The sequence below is a fragment of the Choristoneura fumiferana genome, chromosome 26, assembly GCF_025370935.1.
Source record: "Choristoneura fumiferana chromosome 26, NRCan_CFum_1, whole genome shotgun sequence".
Taxonomy (NCBI): domain Eukaryota; kingdom Metazoa; phylum Arthropoda; class Insecta; order Lepidoptera; family Tortricidae; genus Choristoneura; species Choristoneura fumiferana.
In genome coordinates, this window is record NC_133497.1 from 7,135,920 (window position 1) to 7,156,698 (window position 20,779).

Consider the following 20,779-nt stretch of genomic DNA (forward strand, 5'->3'; position numbering starts at 1 on the left):
ATGCCGGTCGGCTCGGCGGACGATTTTTGATTTGTAAACAGCAGCCAGTGGTATAAAAAATAATTAGCAGACAGACCTGCTGCAGAAAATAAATTTATAGGATAATAGTGCTTAGAATAAATTGAATATAATATGCGGCTCCGACCGAGCGCGCGCGCGCTACGTAGATACGTTAAGTACGTTACGGGTGCTGGTGCGCGTGCTAGGCTTCGATTCGTATCGAAGTGTATTAGGTTGTACCTAGGTTACATACCATACTTACTTTCTTATTTATTTATTTATTTATTTATTTATTTACTTACTTACTTACTTACTACTACTGTATCGAGACAGACACGGAGATCGCGAGGATACTACCTATTATTTTTCAAGCATTCGGACAGTTAGCGTAGTAACTCCAGTTGTTTCTTGTTTGTAAGCTGCTTTGTTTTGTTTGTAAGATTGAGAGAGACGTTACCTAGTTTAGGGTAATTAAATCAGTCCTTTCGTTTGGGCATACATAAGTAGCATAAACATGCCATCAAACTACATAAGAGTATTACAGCTTGCTTAGGCAAATGTGACGTGCATGCAAGGCAGAGTGAATTAATTAATATAATGTGACGTATACATACATGCATGCATGCATGTATATTTAGTTAGATGTATGTATGTATTTATGTAGGGTGATTATTTCTTATTATATATAGATTGACAGTCCAGTCTTAAAGAAACTTATATAGTTCTGATATGCATTTGCGGCCCTGAGAAGGGCCTTTTTGTTGTAGATAATCGTGCCGTTGCCGGTCGGCGAACGAGCACGGGGGGCGCGAGCGAGGTGTTTAACCACCGAAACCGTAGAGGGTACGGCCCTGGCGTTTCAGAGCGTACACGACGTCCATCGCTGTGACGGTCTTCCTCTTGGCGTGCTCGGTGTAGGTGACCGCGTCACGGATCACGTTCTCTAGAGAACACTTTCAGCACGCATCGGTCTCCTCGTAGATCAGACCGGAGATACGTTTCACGCCACCTCTGCGGGCGAGACGACGGATGGCGGGCTTAGTGATGCCCTGGATGTTGTCACGAAGCACTTTCCTGTGACGCTTCGCTCCTCCTTTCCCCAGACCTTTTCCTCCCTTGCCGCGACCGGTCATTCTGAAGCTTCTTTAAGATTAGAACGTACGTGAACAAACGCTGCTACGACTGACTGGCTGTGATCGGATGTTAGTTCGTGGGCTACTTCTATAGAACGTATCCTCAGATACGTTCTTTAGGAGCGGCTATGTCGAGTACGTCGGTCGGTGTTCTGGTTGTCGGGAAAGTGGGTTTCCTCCATAGGGGCTATAATATCAAAGTTGAGCTCCTCGACGAGACGATCGAGAACTCTGCCATTCCTGTTGTTGACCCTACAGTTCCAGCGAGTGTGTTTGGAATTTAGATCGCCGGCCAAAATGACCGAGTCACCTAAATTAAGTAGGGCTTCTAAGTCGGTCTTGAGTACGTCTTTGGTAGGTGGAAGGTAGACAGACACAAGCGTGATCGGTCTATGACCGGTCATCGCAATGCGGCATGTCGACACTTCCATGTTGGTCAAAGTGGGCCTAATGAGAGGAATGCAATGTAACGATCTCTTAAAGTAAATTAAGGTGCCTCCTAAGCGACTATGGGTCCTATCGTCCCTAACTAAATCGTAATTGGCTATACGCGGATCGCGGTGGCTAGGCTTCAGGAACGTCTCCTGTACTAATAAAATATCCAACTGATGGTCCCTAAGAAAAGAAGCGACCTCATCGCGTTGGTCACGCAAACCGTTTGCGTTGAAAAATCCGATAGATAAAGAATGGGGTTTCAGTCTATTTGAAGTAGCCATTTAAACGGTGAATTTATTACTGGCCATGAAGTGGCTGAGAGAGTTTAACAGAGGTTTGTGCTGAGCACATAAAAATAGGCTCTGTTGTGCCGAAGTGGCTTCACGAGACCCTGGCTAGCGCTGAGATCTCGTCAATATTGATCGTATTGACCAGATCACAGACCAGCGAGATGTCCGCGAATACATCGGACGTCTGTTTGTCATTGCGTCCAGGGGGAGGTGGGATGGGCTGAGGGCCCTTAGAGTTTGAGCCCAATGGCTTAGACCAAGCGCTACCCTGAGGGGGTGGGGGGGGCGGAGGGGCCTGTTGTCGGTCCGTCTGTTTGTGGGTGCCACCTTCTGGGGGCGGCACTGTTCCCGACCCTTTAGCCATCCCCCGGGGGGGACTGTGCTTCAGGGGTGGGAAGTGCGCACCGTCCGCCTTGGGAGGCACGCGAGTAGGACGCCAAGCAACCGGACGTCTCACCCGGGACGGCGCCTTGGGGCACCCACGATAATTCGCGGTGTGGCCCACGGTGCCGCACAGAGTGCAACTGGGCGGTTCCTCGGTGACTTTGGGACGAGGACATTCTATTGTCCCGTGGTCCCCGGTGCATTTGACGCAACGAGGAGCCGCGTGACAATAACGAGCCGAGTGGCCGTATAGTTGGCACCTGTGGCATTGACCAGGTGTACCTCTTCTATGCGGCGGCTCTACAGAGATGCCAGAAATGTGGCATACGGATTTTAAGTTAAATATTTGTTTCCCCTCAGGAGAGAGGTCCAGGATTACGACCACTAGGTCTATCGGGGTTTTGCAACGCGCCCGGTACATCCTATGCACCTCGCGCACAGGAAGCGACTGGGCGATCAGGTCGCTCTTAACTGCGTCGACCGCCAGCTCCTTGGGCACCCCGCGGACCACGACCCGGAGTCCCTTTTCCTCCCCGAAGGGGTAACGATGATACGCTACCCCTTGCTGGGTAAGAAAACGCGTCATCTGACGGTAGGACTCCGCGTCCTGCGTCTTAACGTTGATGCCGTCGGTAGCGTTGACGGCCTTCATGAAGTTGAGCTTACGCTCATAGGCAAGTCTTGAAATAGCCTCCCAGGCTGATTTATCCCTAATAACAATCGGAGGCGGCCGCTGACTGCGGGGCAACTGCTGCGGAGACCTAGACCTAGGGCGAGGGCGAGGGGCCACATAGGGCTGAGACGGCGCGGAGTTGGAACCGCGGATCTGCTTAGGCGCATTGGGGGTCGGAGAGGAAGAAATCGCCTTCCTCTTCCCCTTCTTCGTGACCACGATGAAACCGTCACCTGTGAGCGTCTCATCCGACGCGTTCGACACTGCATCCTCCATGTGCTCGTCGGCTGGAACTGAGTCCCTAGAGGAAGAAGAAGCGCGCGACGACGACCTACTCGAGGCGCTTGCAGCGCTAGATGAAGCCGGAGAGGCCGCGGGGGACTGTAAGGAACGCCGTCGCGTGGCCGCGCAGGCGAGTCGCAGATAACGCATTTTCCGATACGGGCGATCGAGAGCGAGAGCGAGATAGCGCCGCTCGCTCGCGCGGCGCACGGCGGCGGCGTCCATTGCGAGAGACGGGAGTCGCTGTAGGCTGACGCACTACTCGCGGAGCGCGGGGGGTTTACGGCGACAGCCGGGGAGGGCCCGACTGCAGCGGACTTCCTCTCCATCCAACGGCCGAAGGCCTCCATGAGGCCGGGGCACTCCTCTTGCATAAATTGCACTAGGAGTGCGCCCGACATCTCATTTGAGCCCGCGACCGCCGACATGGTTAGATCTAATCGACGATGACTACACGGCACGACGTCGAGCTGCACTCGAAGACCGTCGTGGCGACCTGTGGAACCGGCGACGATAACACCGTAGAACCTCCCTGCCGGGGATAGGCAGGGAGTTGTGTGCCTACGTGTACCCTAGTCAGTACCCCGGTAATCTTATTGCCCGGGGGTGAGTAACCTAAACAATCCCTAGCAGCTCGGCCGACCGAGACGAAGAGCGCCCCGGGGCTACTCCGCGCCAAACAGTGGACCGAGGATGATAGAGTAGGAGGTGAGGAGGACAGTTTGGGTCGAACGCACAACCAGCACGCTCGGTGGTCCCAACCCCGTCACAGATTGATTTCCCAGGAGGGAAATCGGGCGTCTGTGGCTCGCCCCGTACCTTCGTTGACACCGTTAGGTAACCCGGTACGACCGCAGTGTGGGCGCGGCTTTAAAATAAATAAAGCCCACTGACGTGGTTTTACGTAACGAATTGATCCTTAAGATCAACGGACGGCGACAAGCGCGAACGAACGGAAAGGCTGAGAGCAGCGGAGCGCACAACCTCACCGAACGGCGCGCTGGCGCGAATCCCGAGCGGCGACGCGAGGAGATCGAAACGAGCTGAAATAAAACGTTACCACGCTGGCAACTCTATTTATACAAACGAGGGGGACGAAGTGGGCCACTGTGCGAGCGAGAGACGACAAACACGAGAGGGGTGGGGAGAGCCGCCGGTCGACCGACTGGCCGTATTATATTTGGATTTAATATTATAATTACAATATTGTAATATTTATGTACATAAGTAGTATACCAGAATAAGAATAATAATATTAATATTTAATTTATCATACACACGGAAATGACGAAAAGTACATTATAAATATAAAACAATAAACCGTACCTAGTTTTAACTAGAACATAATATAGATAGGTATTTGATTATTATCGCAAGTTTACTAAATATTTTATATTTGTCTCTTTATTAATTTGTTAGTACACGATTTACATCTCATCTCTTATACCCATTCAAATGCTTAGTTTAAAAAAAAAAAAAAAAAACCCATCCATCTGTCATGTAGGTATCATTTATTGATTTTTACATATATATGTATGTATATGTGTGTGTGTGTGTGTGTTTATATATATTTTTATATATGAGAGAGAGCTATCCTGTGTTCTTCTTTATACGCATTACGCATGCATGCAGATTATTACTTTAAATTATGTATGTATGTATGTATGTATTTATTATATTAGCCGGTGCGGTCGGCCGGTTGGGTGACGTCGTGTATTTATAGAAACGATAACTATTGTTTACGAATCATATTGTGGCCCTCAGAAGGGCCTTTTTGATGGTGTGCTTCGGTCTATGAAAGAGGACGCGCGGGCGCGCGGGTGTCGCCTGCAGGCAGGACGCGAGCGCGCTCGTTTACTTGGAGCTCGTGTACTTGTGACAGCCTGCCCTCGCTGACCGCGTGCTTGGCGAGCTCGCCGGGCAGCAGCAGCCTGACAGAGGTCTGCACCCCTGCTAGTGATGGTCGACCTCTGTTGTAGTGCGCGAGGCGGACGCTTCGGCGGCGATGCGCTCGAATATGTCGTTCACGAACGAGTTCATGATCGACATCGCCTTGCTGGAGATACCGGTGTCGGGGTGGACCTGCTTGAGCACCTTGTAGATGTAGATGGCGTAGCTCTCCTTCCTCTTGCTTCTTCTTTTTCTTGTCGGACTTGGAGATGTTCTTTTGCCTTGCCCGATTTCTTGCGCCTTTCCGCTCGTCTTGGGCGGCATGGTTGATGTTGTTGTTGTTGCTAGTTACGGTCACGGAAATAGCAGAGATGCGAGCGACGCGAGAGTCGAACGAGTTCTGATGCAAAATTCCGGGGCGAGTCGCTTTTTGTTAATGCCGATGCGGCGCGTAGCGAATGGTCTCCCTCTATCACGATATCACCGTACTCGACCAATAGCGTGCGACCGGGCGCGCGTAAACCGTAGCGACGGGTGAGGGCGACGGGGGGAGTGAATATGTTTAGCGTTGCTTGCTAGCTATTTTTTCTCCTTTTTTTTTTTTGCTTCATAGCGAGTAAAAAAAAAAATATATATATATATATATATATAAAAATACACCAGTATCAAACCTAACATAATCGAACCTAACCTAAAACGACCTAACTCAACTTAACATAACATAACATTAACATAATTACAGAAATGCCTGACGTGAGCCCGTAACCTGCCGTCGCATCGTCATCATCCATTCCATCACTCCTCTCAGTGAAGAATAATAATAATAATAATAATAAAAAAAAGGTACTATACTTACTTACACTAGTACTTATACTTATTTAAATAATGAGGTTTGACAACACTCGCTGCAATAACAGTATAGTTATACTATATAATATATTAATCTAAAATATAATAAGGCATAACGGTAGGTAAGGTAGGTATGTATGTATATATATGTATGTATGGATGTATGTTTATGTATGTTTCAGTTTAATTTTAAAGGTGCGAATTGTGTGTATGTGAGCAACCAATAGGTATTAATAACAGCATAGCATCACGCAAGTCTGAGCGCGGCTAATATTTTAATCAAACCTACCCATCTACCTAGTAGTAGATTAATTAACTAACAATTGTATTATGATGACGTCATGTATTAATAGAAACTCAATATTAATACGAATCATATTGTGGCCCTTAGAAAGGCCTTTTGCGATTTTTGTTGCGGAATTTGTAATCCGCGCGTCGTGTTAGTGACACTACGGAGATACAAAACACAACGTGGCACTAAGGATCAGGTGCGTGGCGAGGCGAGAGTGCGTGCGTGCGACTTAAGCCTTCTTCTCAGTCTTCTTGGGCAAGAGCACCGCCTGGATGTTGGGCAGTACACCGCCCTGTGCGATGGTCACGCCGGAGAGGAGCTTGTTCAGCTCCTCGTCGTTGCGGATCGCCAGCTGGAGGTGGCGAGGGATGATCCTGGTCTTTTGTTGTCGCGCGCGGCGTTGCCGGCCAACTCGAGCACCTCAGCGGCCAGGTACTCCATCACGGCGGCGAGGTACACAGGGGCGCCGGCACCTACGCGCTCGGCGTAGTTACCCTTGCGCAGCAGCCTGTGTATACGGCCGACCGGGAACTGGAGTCCGGCGCGGTTCGAACGGGACTTTGCCTTCCCCTTCACTTTACCACCCTTGCCGCGTCCTGACATGGTTGAGAGTTAAGTTTGTTTGTTTCACGTAAACTTATAACTGGAACACTAGCGGTGCGTACAGCGCTAGCGAGTCGTAAACGTACAATACGTCGGCCATTTTTAGACCGCCTCAATTTATACGATCCCAGCTAGCCCCGTTTAGTGGGGATGGCCGCGCGCGCACCGCTACGTCGCTCCGCGACTCCGCCCCTATAGCAAATGATCGAGCAAGCGCTGCCCGGCATGGTCGAGCCTGGCATGCATGATGAATGGATGGATGGATGCTGTGAAAAACACATCGAACAAAACACATCCATAGGTACTTAACAACACCAACATCCTGATTGTATTGTAGAAGATAATATTACACACGAAATTAAATAATAAACTAAACTATATCCTAACTGTTAGTATAGTTTATTTATTTATTTATTTATTTAGGTCAGTTTATGCCGTATTATTGCTTATATATTATTATTATTATTATTTTTTGTGTGTGAACGCATCATTAACGTGTGCTGTTTCTAAATAAGGCCTACGATGCGCCGGACGGTGCCCGAGCGGCATCCGCGCCGCGCCGGCTCCAGCCCCAGCAGCAGCGCGCGCGGCAAGGCCCGAAATCGGACCGCCAGCCACGTCGCTTCCCGCCCTCAACGATGTTGTGGGTAAAGCGAGTTTTTATTTTATTTTATTTTATACCTACCTACCTACCTACCTACCTATTTATTAATATTATTATTTAGCAGCATAATAATCATCATCATCATCATCCATCACCTTATTTTTCTTATTATTACCATCGTATCGTACGTTGCTTGCTTGCTTGCTGCTAGTCTAGTCTAGTCTAGTCTATATTAAATGTGTGATTTGATTATCTAATTTCGTGTGACGTCACGTCTGCTATGGGAAACTTATTGCTCTGGCTTCGAATCATTTTTTAGCCCTCAGAAGGGCTGTTTTGGTGTGCTTTAAACGCGCACGGGCGTATGTTGAGTAAGTAAATGTAAGTGTGGTCTTCCCTCCTCCTCCTTTGACGTTCGTTCGAGGCGACGCGACGCGAAGCGAAGAAAGAACGAACGAACCAACCAACCGAACAGGGCGGCGGAGGACAAGATCTTCTTGCTTGCTTGCTGCGTGCGTGTGTGTGTCCGTCCGTGCGTGAGTGTATCGCGCTTAGCTTACTTCTTGGCGGCTGCCTTCTTCGCTGCCGGCTTAGCCTTGGGAGCGGCCGCCGCCTTCTTCGGCTTGGGTGCCTTGGGCTTCTTGGTGGGCGGTTTCGCGCTCTTCTTGGCCTTAGGCGCGGCTGCGCTCTTGCCCTTGGCCGGGGTGGAGGGCTTCTTGGCTGCAGGCTTCTTCTTAGCGGCTGCCGCCTTCTTGTCCTTGGTGGCGGCTGCCGATTTCGGTTTGGATGGTGACGAGGTAGCAGCGGCTGCGGCCTTCTTCGCCCTGCCGGACGACGCTGCGGTGGCTGCCTTCTTGGTCTTGGCGGAGCCGGAGGCGGCGGCAGCCTTGGGGGCCGACTTGGCGGCGGCCGGCTTCTTCGCCGATGACGACTTCGATTCTAGCTTGAACGATCCCGAAGCACCTTTGCCCTTGGTCTGGATCAGGGCGCCAGATTCGACGGCGCTCTTCAAGTATTTCCTTATGAACGGAGCCAATTTCTCGGCGTCCACCTTGTATTGGGCGGCGATATATTTCTTGATAGCCTGCAGCGAGGATCCGCTGCGCTCCTTGAGCTCCTTGATGGCGCTGTTCACCATCTCGGAGGTCTTGGGGTGCGTCGGCTTCGCCTTAGGCTTCTTGGCGCCGGCCGCGGCCGCGGACGCCTTTGGCTTCTTAGCGGGCGTCGCTGGGGCGGGTGCGTCGGCGGCAACTGCGGTATCGGCCATCTTGCTTCTTGATAATTTGTTTCTTCAACAACAAAAACTACAACCAACGATTACGAACGTACACGTTCAATGTTAACGAGAGACTGTGCGGTGCGAGACGAGACGCGAGAGGTACGACGTACGTGCGGCGCGAGGCGCAGTGCAAAGTAGTATGAGCAAGCGGAGAGAGGGAGCCACCTATATATATCGAGCGCGGCTTAACCGTAAGGCAGACTCTGGTGTCGCGGGACGTTTTCTCGTAATAACACTTCCAACTTTTCACTTACCAGTGTGTGATTAAATCGTATTTTCTCATAAATATATCAGTTTTTGAACTATCAAAATCGATATGTGGAATCTTTATGAATGCATCTATGTTAAATTTTAGCTTTCGTCAAACTGCATTTGTTTATTAGCGAGAGGAGCATGTTTATTTTCGGTATTATAGACTGCGCGTACCTCGGGTCACTTTAAAAATGGTTTTTACTTATTAAAACACTTAAATAGTGTTATTATTTATCGTCCAGTTGAAAGTGAAGATTCCGTTTATGGAAATAACACAATAGGACGAATCGTAGACGCCCTGGATAGTGTTATTTTGTATGTTTATGTTCGGTGTCGTAAAACAGCTGCTTAGACGGGCTGCAGTCTAGTGGCCGACTACTGAGTGCCGTTCCAAGACCGCCGTTGCTGGCTTTGGAAAAATGCTAGACTATTATTGTATGTATAAATAAAGGTACTTATAACATTTTTTAAAATTTAATCCAATGCTACCTAAATATATATACATAACGGGAAAAAGAGCGATTCGTTATAAGGTTGTATACTAAGTGGGTACAAACAAAACAAAACAAGACAAGACAAGTAAGTACGTAAGTAAATAAGTAAGTTTAGTTAGAGATCGAGCAAAAGCGAGCGCGCCGGTCGGTACGGGGAGTCGGGCAGTCGGGCGGCGCTATGATGCCGGTCGGTCGGCGGACGATTTGATTTGTAAACAAACAGCAGCCAGTGGTATAAAAATTAATTAATTAATTAGCAGACGGACCTGCTGCAGAAAATAAATTTATAGGATAATAGTGCTTAGAATAAATTGAATATAATATGCGGCTCCGACCGAGCGCGCGCGCGCTACGTAGATACGTTAAGTACGTTACGGGTGCTGGTGCGCGTGCTAGGCTTCGATTCGTATCGAAGTGTATTAGGTTGTACCTAGGTTACATACCATACTTACTTTCTTATTTATTTATTTATTTATTTATTTATTTACTTACTTACTTACTTACTACTACTGTATCGAGACAGACACGGAGATCGCGAGGATACTACCTATTATTTTTCAAGCATTCGGACAGTTAGCGTAGTAACTCCAGTTGTTTCTTGTTTGTAAGCTGCTTATTTTTTGAGATTGAGAGAGACGTTACCTAGTTTAGGGTAATTAAATCAGTCCTTTCGTTTGGGCATACATAAGTAACATAAACATGCCATCAAACTACATAAGAGTATTACAGCTTGCTTAGGCAAATGTGACGTGCATGCAAGGCAGAGTGAATAAATTAATATAATGTGACGTATACATGCATGCATGTATATTTAGTTAGATGTATGTATGTATTTATGTAGGGTGATTATTTCTTATTATATATATATAGATTGACAGTCCAGTCTTAAAGAAACTTATATAGTTCTGATATGCATTTGCGGCCCTGAGAAGGGCCTTTTTGTTGTAGATAATCGTGCCGTTGCCGGTCGGCGAACGAGCACGGGGGGCGCGAGCGAGGTGTTTAACCACCGAAACCGTAGAGGGTACGGCCCTGGCGTTTCAGAGCGTACACGACGTCCATCGCTGTGACGGTCTTCCTCTTGGCGTGCTCGGTGTAGGTGACCGCGTCACGGATCACGTTCTCTAGGAACACTTTCAGCACGCCGCGGGTCTCCTCGTAGATCAGACCGGAGATACGTTTCACGCCACCTCTGCGGGCGAGACGACGGATGGCGGGCTTAGTGATGCCCTGGATGTTGTCACGAAGCACTTTCCTGTGACGCTTCGCTCCTCCTTTCCCCAGACCTTTTCCTCCCTTGCCGCGACCGGTCATTCTGAAGCTTCTTTAAGATTAGAACGTACGTGAACAAACGCTGCTACGACTGCGCGCGACGCGATGCGAATGATTCTGAAATCGTTACTCAGGCAGGCCCTCTATTTATACTATCACCCTGCTAACCGACCGAGCGGGGTGGGGAGTGGAGTGGAGTGTTGTGTTTTGAACGAGAACGAACGAGAAAGGAATTAATCGATGGATAACTTTGTTATTATTATTATTATAAACTTTGTAAATTATATAATATAATAAACTAGACTAGGTGCACGATATAAATTTTGTACCTATTTCGGTTGTGGTTTCATAAAAAAAATATATATATATAAAATTTCCACACCGTTATTCGAGTGTATCAAAAAAAAAAAAATCACATTATGTGACGACTGTATTATGTGTCTTACTTGCTTAAGTTATATTATGTATAATGTTATAACAATAACATTACGTTCATACGTTGTCATTTAAGTATAGATACGCCTGTTAGTTAGTAGCGATCGATAGTCTTGAATAACAAATAAATAATTGGAGCTATCAACTGGTTCACCTGTCTGTGATGTACATATGTATATCAAATAAAATAAAAATATATATAGCTAGCTGTCTGTCAAGTCAACTATCTGATTGATCAATATTAATGAATAGCTTGCATGTTTATCTCATTCATAACGTATATGTGGTTTCGACGATCGGTTTGTTTAGAGAAACTTTTATAAATCATTGAAACATAATTGCGGCCCTCAGAAGGGCCTTTTTTTGGGTTGTGTGTGGTGCGCGTGTTGTGCTGCAAGCGGGGCAGCGCGGGTCAAGGCACCGTTTAGGCGCGTTCACCGCGAATCCTGCGAGCCAGCTGGATGTCTTTCGGCATGATGGTGACACGCTTGGCGTGGATGGCGCACAGGTTGGTGTCCTCGAAGAGACCCACCAGGTACGCCTCGCTGGCCTCCTGGAGGGCCATAACGGCGGAGCTCTGGAAACGCAAGTCGGTCTTGAAGTCTTGCGCGATCTCACGAACTAGACGCTGGAAGGGCAGCTTGCGGATCAAGAGCTCGGTGCTCTTCTGGTAGCGACGGATCTCACGCAGGGCGACGGTTCCGGGCCTGTAGCGATGCGGCTTCTTGACACCTCCGGTGGCCGGCGCGCTCTTGCGAGCCGCCTTGGTGGCGAGCTGTTTGCGGGGCGCTTTGCCACCGGTAGATTTACGAGCGGTCTGCTTTGTACGAGCCATATCGTATAATAAACGGTGCGATCGGGCGAGAGAGCAGGTACTAGCGTGCGAACGGAGTCACAAGCGATAATAAAACGTTACCACGCTCGGGCAACTCTATTTATACAAACGGAGGGGGACGAAGTGTGGCCACTGTGCGAGCGAGAGACGACAAACACGAGAGGGGTGGGGGAGAGCCGGCCGGTCGACCGACTGGCCGTATTATATTTGGATTTAATATTATAATTACAATATTGTAATATTTATGTACATAAGTAGTATACCAGAATAAGAATAATAATATTAATATTTAATTTATCATACACACGGAAATGACGAAAAGTACATTATAAATATAAAACAATAAACCGTACCTAGTTTTAACTAGAACATAATATAGATAGGTATTTGATTATTATCGCAAGTTTACTAAATATTTTATATTTGTCTCTTTATTAATTTGTTTAGTACACGATTTACATCTCATCTCTTATACCCATTCAAATGCTTAGTTAAAAAAAAAAAAAAAAAAAAACCCATCCATCTGTCATGTAGGTATCATTTATTGATTTTTACATATATGTATGTATGTATGTATGTATGTGTGTTTGTGTATGTATGTATATATATTTTTATATATGAGAGAGAGAGCTATCCTGTGCTCTTCTTTATACGCATTACGCATGCATGCAGATAATTACTTTAAATTATGTATGTATGCATGTATGTATGTATTTATTATATTAGCCGGTGCGGTCGGCCGGTTGGGTGACGTCGTGTATTTATAGAAACGATAACTATTGTTTACGAATCATATTGTGGCCCTCAGAAGGGCCTTTTTGATGGTGTGCTTCTGGTCTATGAAAGAGGACGGCGCGGGCGCGCGGGTGTCGCCTGCAGGCAGGACGCGAGCGCGCTCGTTTACTTGGAGCTCGTGTACTTGGTGACAGCCTTGGTGCCCTCGCTGACCGCGTGCTTGGCGAGCTCGCCGGGCAGCAGCAGCCTGACAGAGGTCTGCACCTCCCTGCTAGTGATGGTCGACCTCTTGTTGTAGTGCGCGAGGCGGGACGCTTCGGCGGCGATGCGCTCGAATATGTCGTTCACGAACGAGTTCATGATCGACATCGCCTTGCTGGAGATACCGGTGTCGGGGTGGACCTGCTTGAGCACCTTGTAGATGTAGATGGCGTAGCTCTCCTTCCTCTTGTGCTTCTTCTTTTTCTTGTCGGACTTGGAGATGTTCTTTTGGGCCTTGCCCGATTTCTTGGCGGCCTTTCCGCTCGTCTTGGGCGGCATGGTTGATGTTGTTGTTGTTGCTAGTTACGGTCACGGAAATAGCAGAGATGCGAGCGACGCGAGAGTCGAACGAGTTCTGATGCAAAATTCCGGGGCGAGTCGCTTTTTGTTAATGCCGATGCGGCGCGTAGCGAATGGTCTCCCTCTATCACGATATCACCTTACTCGACCAATAGCGTGCGACCGGGCGCGCGTAAACCGTAGCGACGGGTGAGGGCGACGGGGGGGAGTGGAATATGTTTAGCGTTGCTTGCTAGCTATGTTTTCTCCTTTTTTTTTGTTGCTTCATAGCGAGTAAAAAAATATATATATATATATATATATATATATATGTGTATAAAAATACACCAGTATCAAACCTAACATAATCGAACCTAACCTAAAACGACCTAACTCAACTTAACATAACATAACATTAACATAATTACAGAAATGCCTGACGTGAGCCCGTAACCTGCCGTCGCATCGTCATCATCCATTCCATCACTCCTCTCAGTGAAGAACATAATAATAATAATAATAAAAAAAAAAGGTACTATACTTACTTACACTAGGTACTTATACTTATTTAACATAATGAGGTTTGACAACACTCGCTGCAATAACAGTATAGTTATACTATATAATATATTAATCTCAAAAAATATAATAAGGCATAACGGTAGGTAAGGTAGGTATGTATATATATATATATATATATATATGTATGCATGTATGTGTATGTATGTTTCAGTTTAATTTTAAAGGTGCGAATTGTGTGTATGTTAGCAACCAATAGGTATTAATAACAGCATAGCATCACGCAAGTCTGAGCGCGGCTAATATTTTAATCAAACCTACCTATCTACCTAGTAGTAGATTAATTAACTAACAATTGTATTATGATGACGTCATGTATTAATAGAAACTCAATATTAATACGAATCATATTGTGGCCCTTAGAAGGGCCTTTTGCGATTTTTGTTGCGGAATTTGTAATCCGCGCGTCGTGTTAGTGACACTACGGAGATACAAAAACACAACGTGGCACTAAGGATCAGGTGCGTGGCGAGGCGAGAGTGCGTGCGTGCGACTTAAGCCTTCTTCTCAGTCTTCTTGGGCAAGAGCACCGCCTGGATGTTGGGCAGTACACCGCCCTGTGCGATGGTCACGCCGGAGAGGAGCTTGTTCAGCTCCTCGTCGTTGCGGATCGCCAGCTGGAGGTGGCGAGGGATGATCCTGGTCTTTTTGTTGTCGCGCGCGGCGTTGCCGGCCAACTCGAGCACCTCAGCGGCCAGGTACTCCATCACGGCGGCGAGGTACACAGGGGCGCCGGCACCTACGCGCTCGGCGTAGTTACCCTTGCGCAGCAGCCTGTGTATACGGCCGACCGGGAACTGGAGTCCGGCGCGGTTCGAACGGGACTTTGCCTTCCCCTTCACTTTACCACCCTTGCCGCGTCCTGACATGGTTGAGAGTTAAGTTTGTTTGTTTCACGTAAACTTATAACTGGAACACTAGCGGTGCGTACAGCGCTAGCGAGTCGTAAACGTACAATACGTCGGCCATTTTTAGACCGCCTCAATTTATACGATCCCAGCTAGCCCCGTTTAGTGGGGATGGCCGCGCGCGCACCGCTACGTCGCTCCGCGACTCCGCCCCTATAGCAAATGATCGAGCAAGCGCTGCCCGGCATGGTCGAGCCTGGCATGCATGATGGATGGATGGATGCTGTGAAAACACATCGAACAAAACACATCCATAGGTACTTAACAACATCAACATCCTGATTGTATTGTAGAAGATAATATTACACACGAAATTAAATAATAAACTAAACTATATCCTAACTGTTAGTATAGTTTATTTATTTATTTATTTAGGTCAGTTTATGCCGTATTATTGCTTAATATTATTATTATTATTATTATTTTTGTGTGTGAACGCATCATTAACGTGTGCTGTTTCTAAATAAGGCCTACGATGCGCCGGACGGTGCCCGAGCGGCATCCGCGCCGCGCCGGCTCCAGCCCCAGCAGCAGCGCGCGCGGCAAGGCCCGAAATCGGAACCGGCGCGGCGCTACCGCGCCGCGCCGACCGCCAGCCACGTCGCTTCCCGCCCTCAACGATGTTGTGGGTAAAGCGAGTTTTTATTTTATTTTATTTTTTACCTACCTACCTACCTACCTATTTATTAATATTATTATTTAGCAGCATAATAATCATCATCATCATCCATCACCTTATTTTTCTTATTATTACCATCGTATCGTACGTTGCTTGCTTGCTTGCTTGCTAGTCAGGTCTAGTCTAGTCTATATTAAATGTATGATTTGATTATCTAATTTCGTGTGACGTCACGTCTGCTATGGGAAACTTATTGCTCTGGCTTCGAATCATTTTTTAGCCCTCAGAAGGGCTGTTTTGGTGTGCTTTAAACGCGCACGGGCGTATGTTGAGTAAGTAAATGTAAGTGTGGTCTTCCCTCCTCCTCCTTTGACGTTCGTTCGAGGCGACGCGACGCGAAGCGAACAAAGAACGAACGAACCAACCAACCGAACAGGGCGGCGGAGGACAAGATCTTCTTGCTTGCTTGCTTGCTGCGTGCGTGCGTCTGTGTGTCCGTCCGTGCGTGAGTGTATCGCGCTTAGCTTACTTCTTGGCGGCTGCCTTCTTCGCTGCCGGCTTAGCCTTGGGAGCGGCCGCCGCCTTCTTCGGCTTGGGTGCCTTGGGCTTCTTGGTGGGCGGTTTCGCGCTCTTCTTGGCCTTAGGCGCGGCTGCGCTCTTGCCCTTGGCCGGGGTGGAGGGCTTCTTGGCTGCAGGCTTCTTTTTAGCGGCTGCCGCCTTCTTGTCCTTGGTGGCGGCTGCCGATTTCGGTTTGGATGGTGACGAGGAAGCAGCGGCTGCGGCCTTCTTCGCCCTGCCGGACGACGCTGCGGTGGCTGCCTTCTTGGTCTTGGCGGAGCCGGAGGCGGCGGCAGCCTTGGGGGCCGACTTGGCGGCGGCCGGCTTCTTCGCCGATGACGACTTCGATTCTAGCTTGAACGATCCCGAAGCACCTTTGCCCTTGGTCTGGATCAGGGCGCCAGATTCGACGGCGCTCTTCAAGTATTTCCTTATGAACGGAGCCAATTTCTCGGCGTCCACCTTGTATTGGGCGGCGATATATTTCTTGATAGCCTGCAGCGAGGATCCGCTGCGCTCCTTGAGCTCCTTGATGGCGCTGTTCACCATCTCGGAGGTCTTGGGGTGCGTCGGCTTCGCCTTAGGCTTCTTGGCGCCGGCCGCGGCCGCGGACGCCTTTGGCTTCTTAGCGGGCGTCGCTGGGGCGGGTGCGTCGGCGGCAACTGCGGTATCGGCCATCTTGCTTCTTGATAATTTGTTTCTTCAACAACAAAAACTACAACCAACGATTACGAACGTACACGTTCAATGTTAACGAGAGACTGTGCGGTGCGAGACGAGACGCGAGAGGTACGACGTACGTGCGGCGCGCGGCGCAGTGCAAAGTAGTATGAGCAAGCGGAGAGAGGGAGCCACCTATATATATCGAGCGCGGCTTAACCGTAAGGCAGACTCTGGTGTCGCGGGACGTTTTCTCGTAATAACACTTCCAACTTTTCACTTACCAGTGTGTGATTAAATCGTATTTTCTCATAAATATATCAGTTTTTGAACTATCAAAATCGATATGTGGAATCTTTATGAATGCATCTATGTTAAATTTTAGCTTTCGTCAAACTGCATTTGTTTATTAGCGAGAGGAGCATGTTTATTTTCGGTATTATAGACTGCGCGTACCTCGGGTCACTTTAAAAATGGTTTTTACTTATTAAAACACTTAAATAGTGTTATTATTTATCGTCCAGTTGAAAGTGAAGATTCCGTTTATGGAAATAACACAATAGGACGAATCGTAGACGCCCTGGATAGTGTTATTTTGTATGTTTATGTTCGGTGTCGTAAAACAGCTGCTTAGACGGGCTGCAGTCTAGTGGCCGACTACTGAGTGCCGTTCCAAGACCGCCGTTGCTGGCTTTGGAAAAATGCTAGACTATTATTGTATGTATAAATAAAGGTACTTATAACATTTTTTAAAATTTAATCCAATGCTACCTAAATATATATACATAACGGGAAAAAGAGCGATTCGTTATAAGGTTGTATACTAAGTGGGGTACAAACAAAACAAGACAAGTAAGTACGCGTAAGTAAATAAGTAAGTTTAGTTAGAGATCGAGCAAAAGCGAGCGCGCCGGTCGGTACGGGGGAGTCGGGCAGTCGGGCGGCGCTATGATGCCGGTCGGTCGGCGGACGATTTGATTTGTAAACAAACAGCAGCCAGTGGTATAAAAATTAATTAATTAATTAGCAGACGGACCTGCTGCAGAAAATAAATTTATAGGATAATAGTGCTTAGAATAAATTGAATATAATATGCGGCTCCGACCGAGCGCGCGCGCGCTACGTAGATACGTTAAGTACGTTACGGGTGCTGGTGCGCGTGCTAGGCTTCGATTCGTATCGAAGTGTATTAGGTTGTACCTAGGTTACATACCATACTTACTTTCTTATTTATTTATTTATTTATTTATTTATTTACTTACTTACTTACTTACTACTACTGTATCGAGACAGACACGGAGATCGCGAGGATACTACCTATTATTTTTCAAGCATTCGGACAGTTAGCGTAGTAACTCCAGTTGTTTCTTGTTTGTAAGCTGCTTTGTTTTGTTTGTAAGATTGAGAGAGACGTTACCTAGTTTAGGGTAATTAAATCAGTCCTTTCGTTTGGGCATACATAAGTAACATAAACATGCCATCAAACTACATAAGAGTATTACAGCTTGCTTAGGCAAATGTGACGTGCATGCAAGGCAGAGTGAATAAATTAATATAATGTGACGTATACATGCATGCATGTATATTTAGTTAGATGTATGTATGTATTTATGTAGGGTGATTATTTCTTATTATATATATATATATAGATTGACAGTCCAGTCTTAAAGAAACTTATATAGTTCTGATATGCATTTGCGGCCCTGAGAAGGGCCTTTTTGTTGTAGATAATCGTGCCGTTGCCGGTCGGCGAACGAGCACGGGGGGCGCGAGCGAGGTGTTTAACCACCGAAACCGTAGAGGGTACGGCCCTGGCGTTTCAGAGCGTACACGACGTCCATCGCTGTGACGGTCTTCCTCTTGGCGTGCTCGGTGTAGGTGACCGCGTCACGGATCACGTTCTCTAGGAACACTTTCAGCACGCCGCGGGTCTCCTCGTAGATCAGACCGGAGATACGTTTCACGCCACCTCTGCGGGCGAGACGACGGATGGCGGGCTTAGTGATGCCCTGGATGTTGTCACGAAGCACTTTCCTGTGACGCTTCGCTCCTCCTTTCCCCAGACCTTTTCCTCCCTTGCCGCGACCGGTCATTCTGAAGCTTCTTTAAGATTAGAACGTACGTGAACAAACGCTGCTACGACTGCGCGCGACGCGATGCGAATGATTCTGAAATCGTTACTCAGGCAGGCCCTCTATTTATACTATCACCCTGCTAACCGACCGAGCGGGGTGGGGAGTGGAGTGGAGTGTTGTGTTTTGAACGAGAACGAACGAGAAAGGAATTAATCGATGGATAACTTTGTTATTATTATTATTATAAACTTTGTAAATTATATAATATAATAAATTAGACTAGGTGCACGATATAAATTTTGTACCTATTTCGGTTGTGGTTTCATAAAAAATATATATATATATAAAATTTCCACACCGTTATTCGAGTGTATGAAAAAAAAAAAAAACATCATTCATTATGTGACGACTGTATTATGTGTCTTGCTTGCTTAAGTTATATTATGTATAATGTTATAACAATAACATTACGTTCATACGTTGTCGTTTAAGTATAGATACGCCTGTTAGTTAGTAGCGATCGATAGTCTTGAATAACAAATAAATAATTGGAGCTATCAACTGGTTCACCTGTCTGTGATGTACATATGTATATCAAATAAAATAAAAAAATATATAGCTAGCTGTCTGTCAAGTCAACTATCTGACTGATCAATATTAATGAATAGCTTGCATGTTTATCTCATTCATAACGTATATGTGGTTTCGACGATCGGTTTGTTTAGAGAAACTTTTATAAATCATTGAAACATAATTGCGGCCCTCAGAAGGGCCTTTTTTTGGGTTGTGTGTGGTGCGCGTGTTGTGCTGCAAGCGGGGCAGCGCGGGTCAAGGCACCGTTTAGGCGCGTTCACCGCGAATCCTGCGAGCCAGCTGGATGTCTTTCGGCATGATGGTGACACGCTTGGCGTGGATGGCGCACAGGTTGGTGTCCTCGAAGAGACCCACCAGGTACGCCTCGCTGGCCTCCTGGAGGGCCATAACGGCGGAGCTCTGGAAACGCAAGTCGGTCTTGAAGTCTTGCGCGATCTCACGAACTAGACGCTGGAAGGGCAGCTTGCGGATCAAGAGCTCGGTGCTCTTCTGGTAGCGACGGATCTCACGCAGGGCGACGGTTCCGGCCTGTAGCGATGCGGCTTCTTGACACCCTCCGTGGCCGGCGCGCTCTTGCGAGCCGCCTTGGTGGCGAGCTGTTTGCGCGGCGCTTTGCCACCGGTAGATTTACGAGCGGTCTGCTTTGTACGAGCCATATCGTATAATAAACGTGCGATCGGGCGAGAGAGCAGGTACTAGCGTGCGAACGAGTCACAAGCGATAATAAAAAACGTTACCACGCTCGGGCAACTCTATTTATACAAACGGAGGGGACGAAGTGTGGCCACTGTGCGAGCGAGAGACGAGAAACACGAGAGGGGTGGGGGAGAGCCGGCCGGTCGACCGACTGGCCGTATTATATTTGGATTTAATATTATAATTACAATATTGTAATATTTATGTACATAAGTAGTATACCAGAATAAGAATAATAATATTAATATTTAATTTATCATACACACGGAAATGACGAAAAGTACATTTAAAAATATAAAACAATAAACCGTACCTAGTTTTAACTAGAACATAATATAGATAGGTATTTGATTATTATCGCAAGTTACTAAATATATTTTATATTTGTCTCTTTATTAATTTGTTTAGTACACGATTTACCATCCTATCTCTTATACCCATTCAAAATGCTTAGATTTAAAAAAAAAAAAAAACCCACCATCTGTCATGTAGGTATCATTTATTGATTTTACATATATATATGTATGTATGTATGTATGTGTGTGTGTGTGTGTTGGTATGTATATATATTTTTAATATTGAGAGAGAGCTATCCTGTGTTCTTCTTTATTACGCATTACGCATGCATGCAGTTATTACTTTAAAATTATGTATGTATGTATGTATGTATTTATTATATTAGCCGGTGCGGTCGGCCGGTTGGGTGACGTCGTGTATTTATAGAAACGATAACTATTGTTTACGAATCATATTGTGGCCCTCAGAAGGGCCTTTTTGATGGTGTGCTTCTGGTCTATGAAAGAGGACGGCGCG

At 46.9% G+C, this 20,779-nt stretch overlaps 9 protein-coding genes and 3 pseudogenes across 10 annotated transcripts in view; 1 reads left to right on the forward strand and 11 right to left on the reverse strand.

The window, feature by feature from the left end:
• Nucleotides 1-20,779, forward strand: part of LOC141442900 (uncharacterized) — a 52,388-nt gene that overhangs the window by 23,827 nt on the left and 7,782 nt on the right. For both annotated transcript variants that reach the window (XM_074108052.1, XM_074108053.1), the window contains 2 exons: nucleotides 7,347-7,478; nucleotides 15,233-15,393. In XM_074108052.1, coding sequence (XP_073964153.1) covers nucleotides 7,347-7,478; nucleotides 15,233-15,393 — 293 coding nt within the window. The remainder of the gene's footprint in view (nucleotides 1-7,346; nucleotides 7,479-15,232; nucleotides 15,394-20,779) is intronic.
• On the reverse strand, nucleotides 735-1,177 carry LOC141442910 (histone H4-like; annotated as a pseudogene).
• LOC141443055 (histone H2B-like) lies at nucleotides 4,990-5,595 on the reverse strand. The gene is given in 2 exon segments (XM_074108269.1): nucleotides 4,990-5,189; nucleotides 5,192-5,595. Coding segments are annotated over 2 exon segments (420 nt in total). The 5' UTR covers nucleotides 5,412-5,595.
• On the reverse strand, nucleotides 6,413-7,063 carry LOC141442907 (histone H2A-like; annotated as a pseudogene).
• LOC141442899 (uncharacterized) lies at nucleotides 7,629-8,828 on the reverse strand. Its single transcript, XM_074108051.1, has one exon. The coding sequence runs from the start codon at nucleotides 8,700-8,702 to the stop codon at nucleotides 7,992-7,994; it is 711 nt and encodes a 236-aa protein (XP_073964152.1). The 5' UTR covers nucleotides 8,703-8,828; the 3' UTR covers nucleotides 7,629-7,991.
• Nucleotides 10,168-10,893, reverse strand: LOC141442908 (histone H4). The gene has a single exon (XM_074108059.1). It carries the CDS (start codon nucleotides 10,772-10,774, stop codon nucleotides 10,463-10,465), a length of 312 nt encoding a protein of 103 aa, XP_073964160.1. The 5' UTR covers nucleotides 10,775-10,893; the 3' UTR covers nucleotides 10,168-10,462.
• On the reverse strand, nucleotides 11,507-12,126 carry LOC141442902 (histone H3). The gene has a single exon (XM_074108054.1). The coding sequence runs from the start codon at nucleotides 12,000-12,002 to the stop codon at nucleotides 11,592-11,594; it is 411 nt and encodes a 136-aa protein (XP_073964155.1). The 5' UTR covers nucleotides 12,003-12,126; the 3' UTR covers nucleotides 11,507-11,591.
• Nucleotides 12,798-13,356, reverse strand: LOC141442903 (histone H2B). Its single transcript, XM_074108055.1, has one exon. It carries the CDS (start codon nucleotides 13,275-13,277, stop codon nucleotides 12,903-12,905), a length of 375 nt encoding a protein of 124 aa, XP_073964156.1. The 5' UTR covers nucleotides 13,278-13,356; the 3' UTR covers nucleotides 12,798-12,902.
• LOC141442904 (histone H2A) lies at nucleotides 14,207-14,937 on the reverse strand. Its single transcript, XM_074108056.1, has one exon. The coding sequence runs from the start codon at nucleotides 14,723-14,725 to the stop codon at nucleotides 14,351-14,353; it is 375 nt and encodes a 124-aa protein (XP_073964157.1). The 5' UTR covers nucleotides 14,726-14,937; the 3' UTR covers nucleotides 14,207-14,350.
• On the reverse strand, nucleotides 15,433-17,065 carry LOC141442897 (uncharacterized). The gene has a single exon (XM_074108049.1). It carries the CDS (start codon nucleotides 16,617-16,619, stop codon nucleotides 15,909-15,911), a length of 711 nt encoding a protein of 236 aa, XP_073964150.1. The 5' UTR covers nucleotides 16,620-17,065; the 3' UTR covers nucleotides 15,433-15,908.
• On the reverse strand, nucleotides 18,084-18,817 carry LOC141442909 (histone H4). The gene has a single exon (XM_074108060.1). The coding sequence runs from the start codon at nucleotides 18,692-18,694 to the stop codon at nucleotides 18,383-18,385; it is 312 nt and encodes a 103-aa protein (XP_073964161.1). The 5' UTR covers nucleotides 18,695-18,817; the 3' UTR covers nucleotides 18,084-18,382.
• Nucleotides 19,071-19,926, reverse strand: LOC141442590 (histone H3-like; annotated as a pseudogene).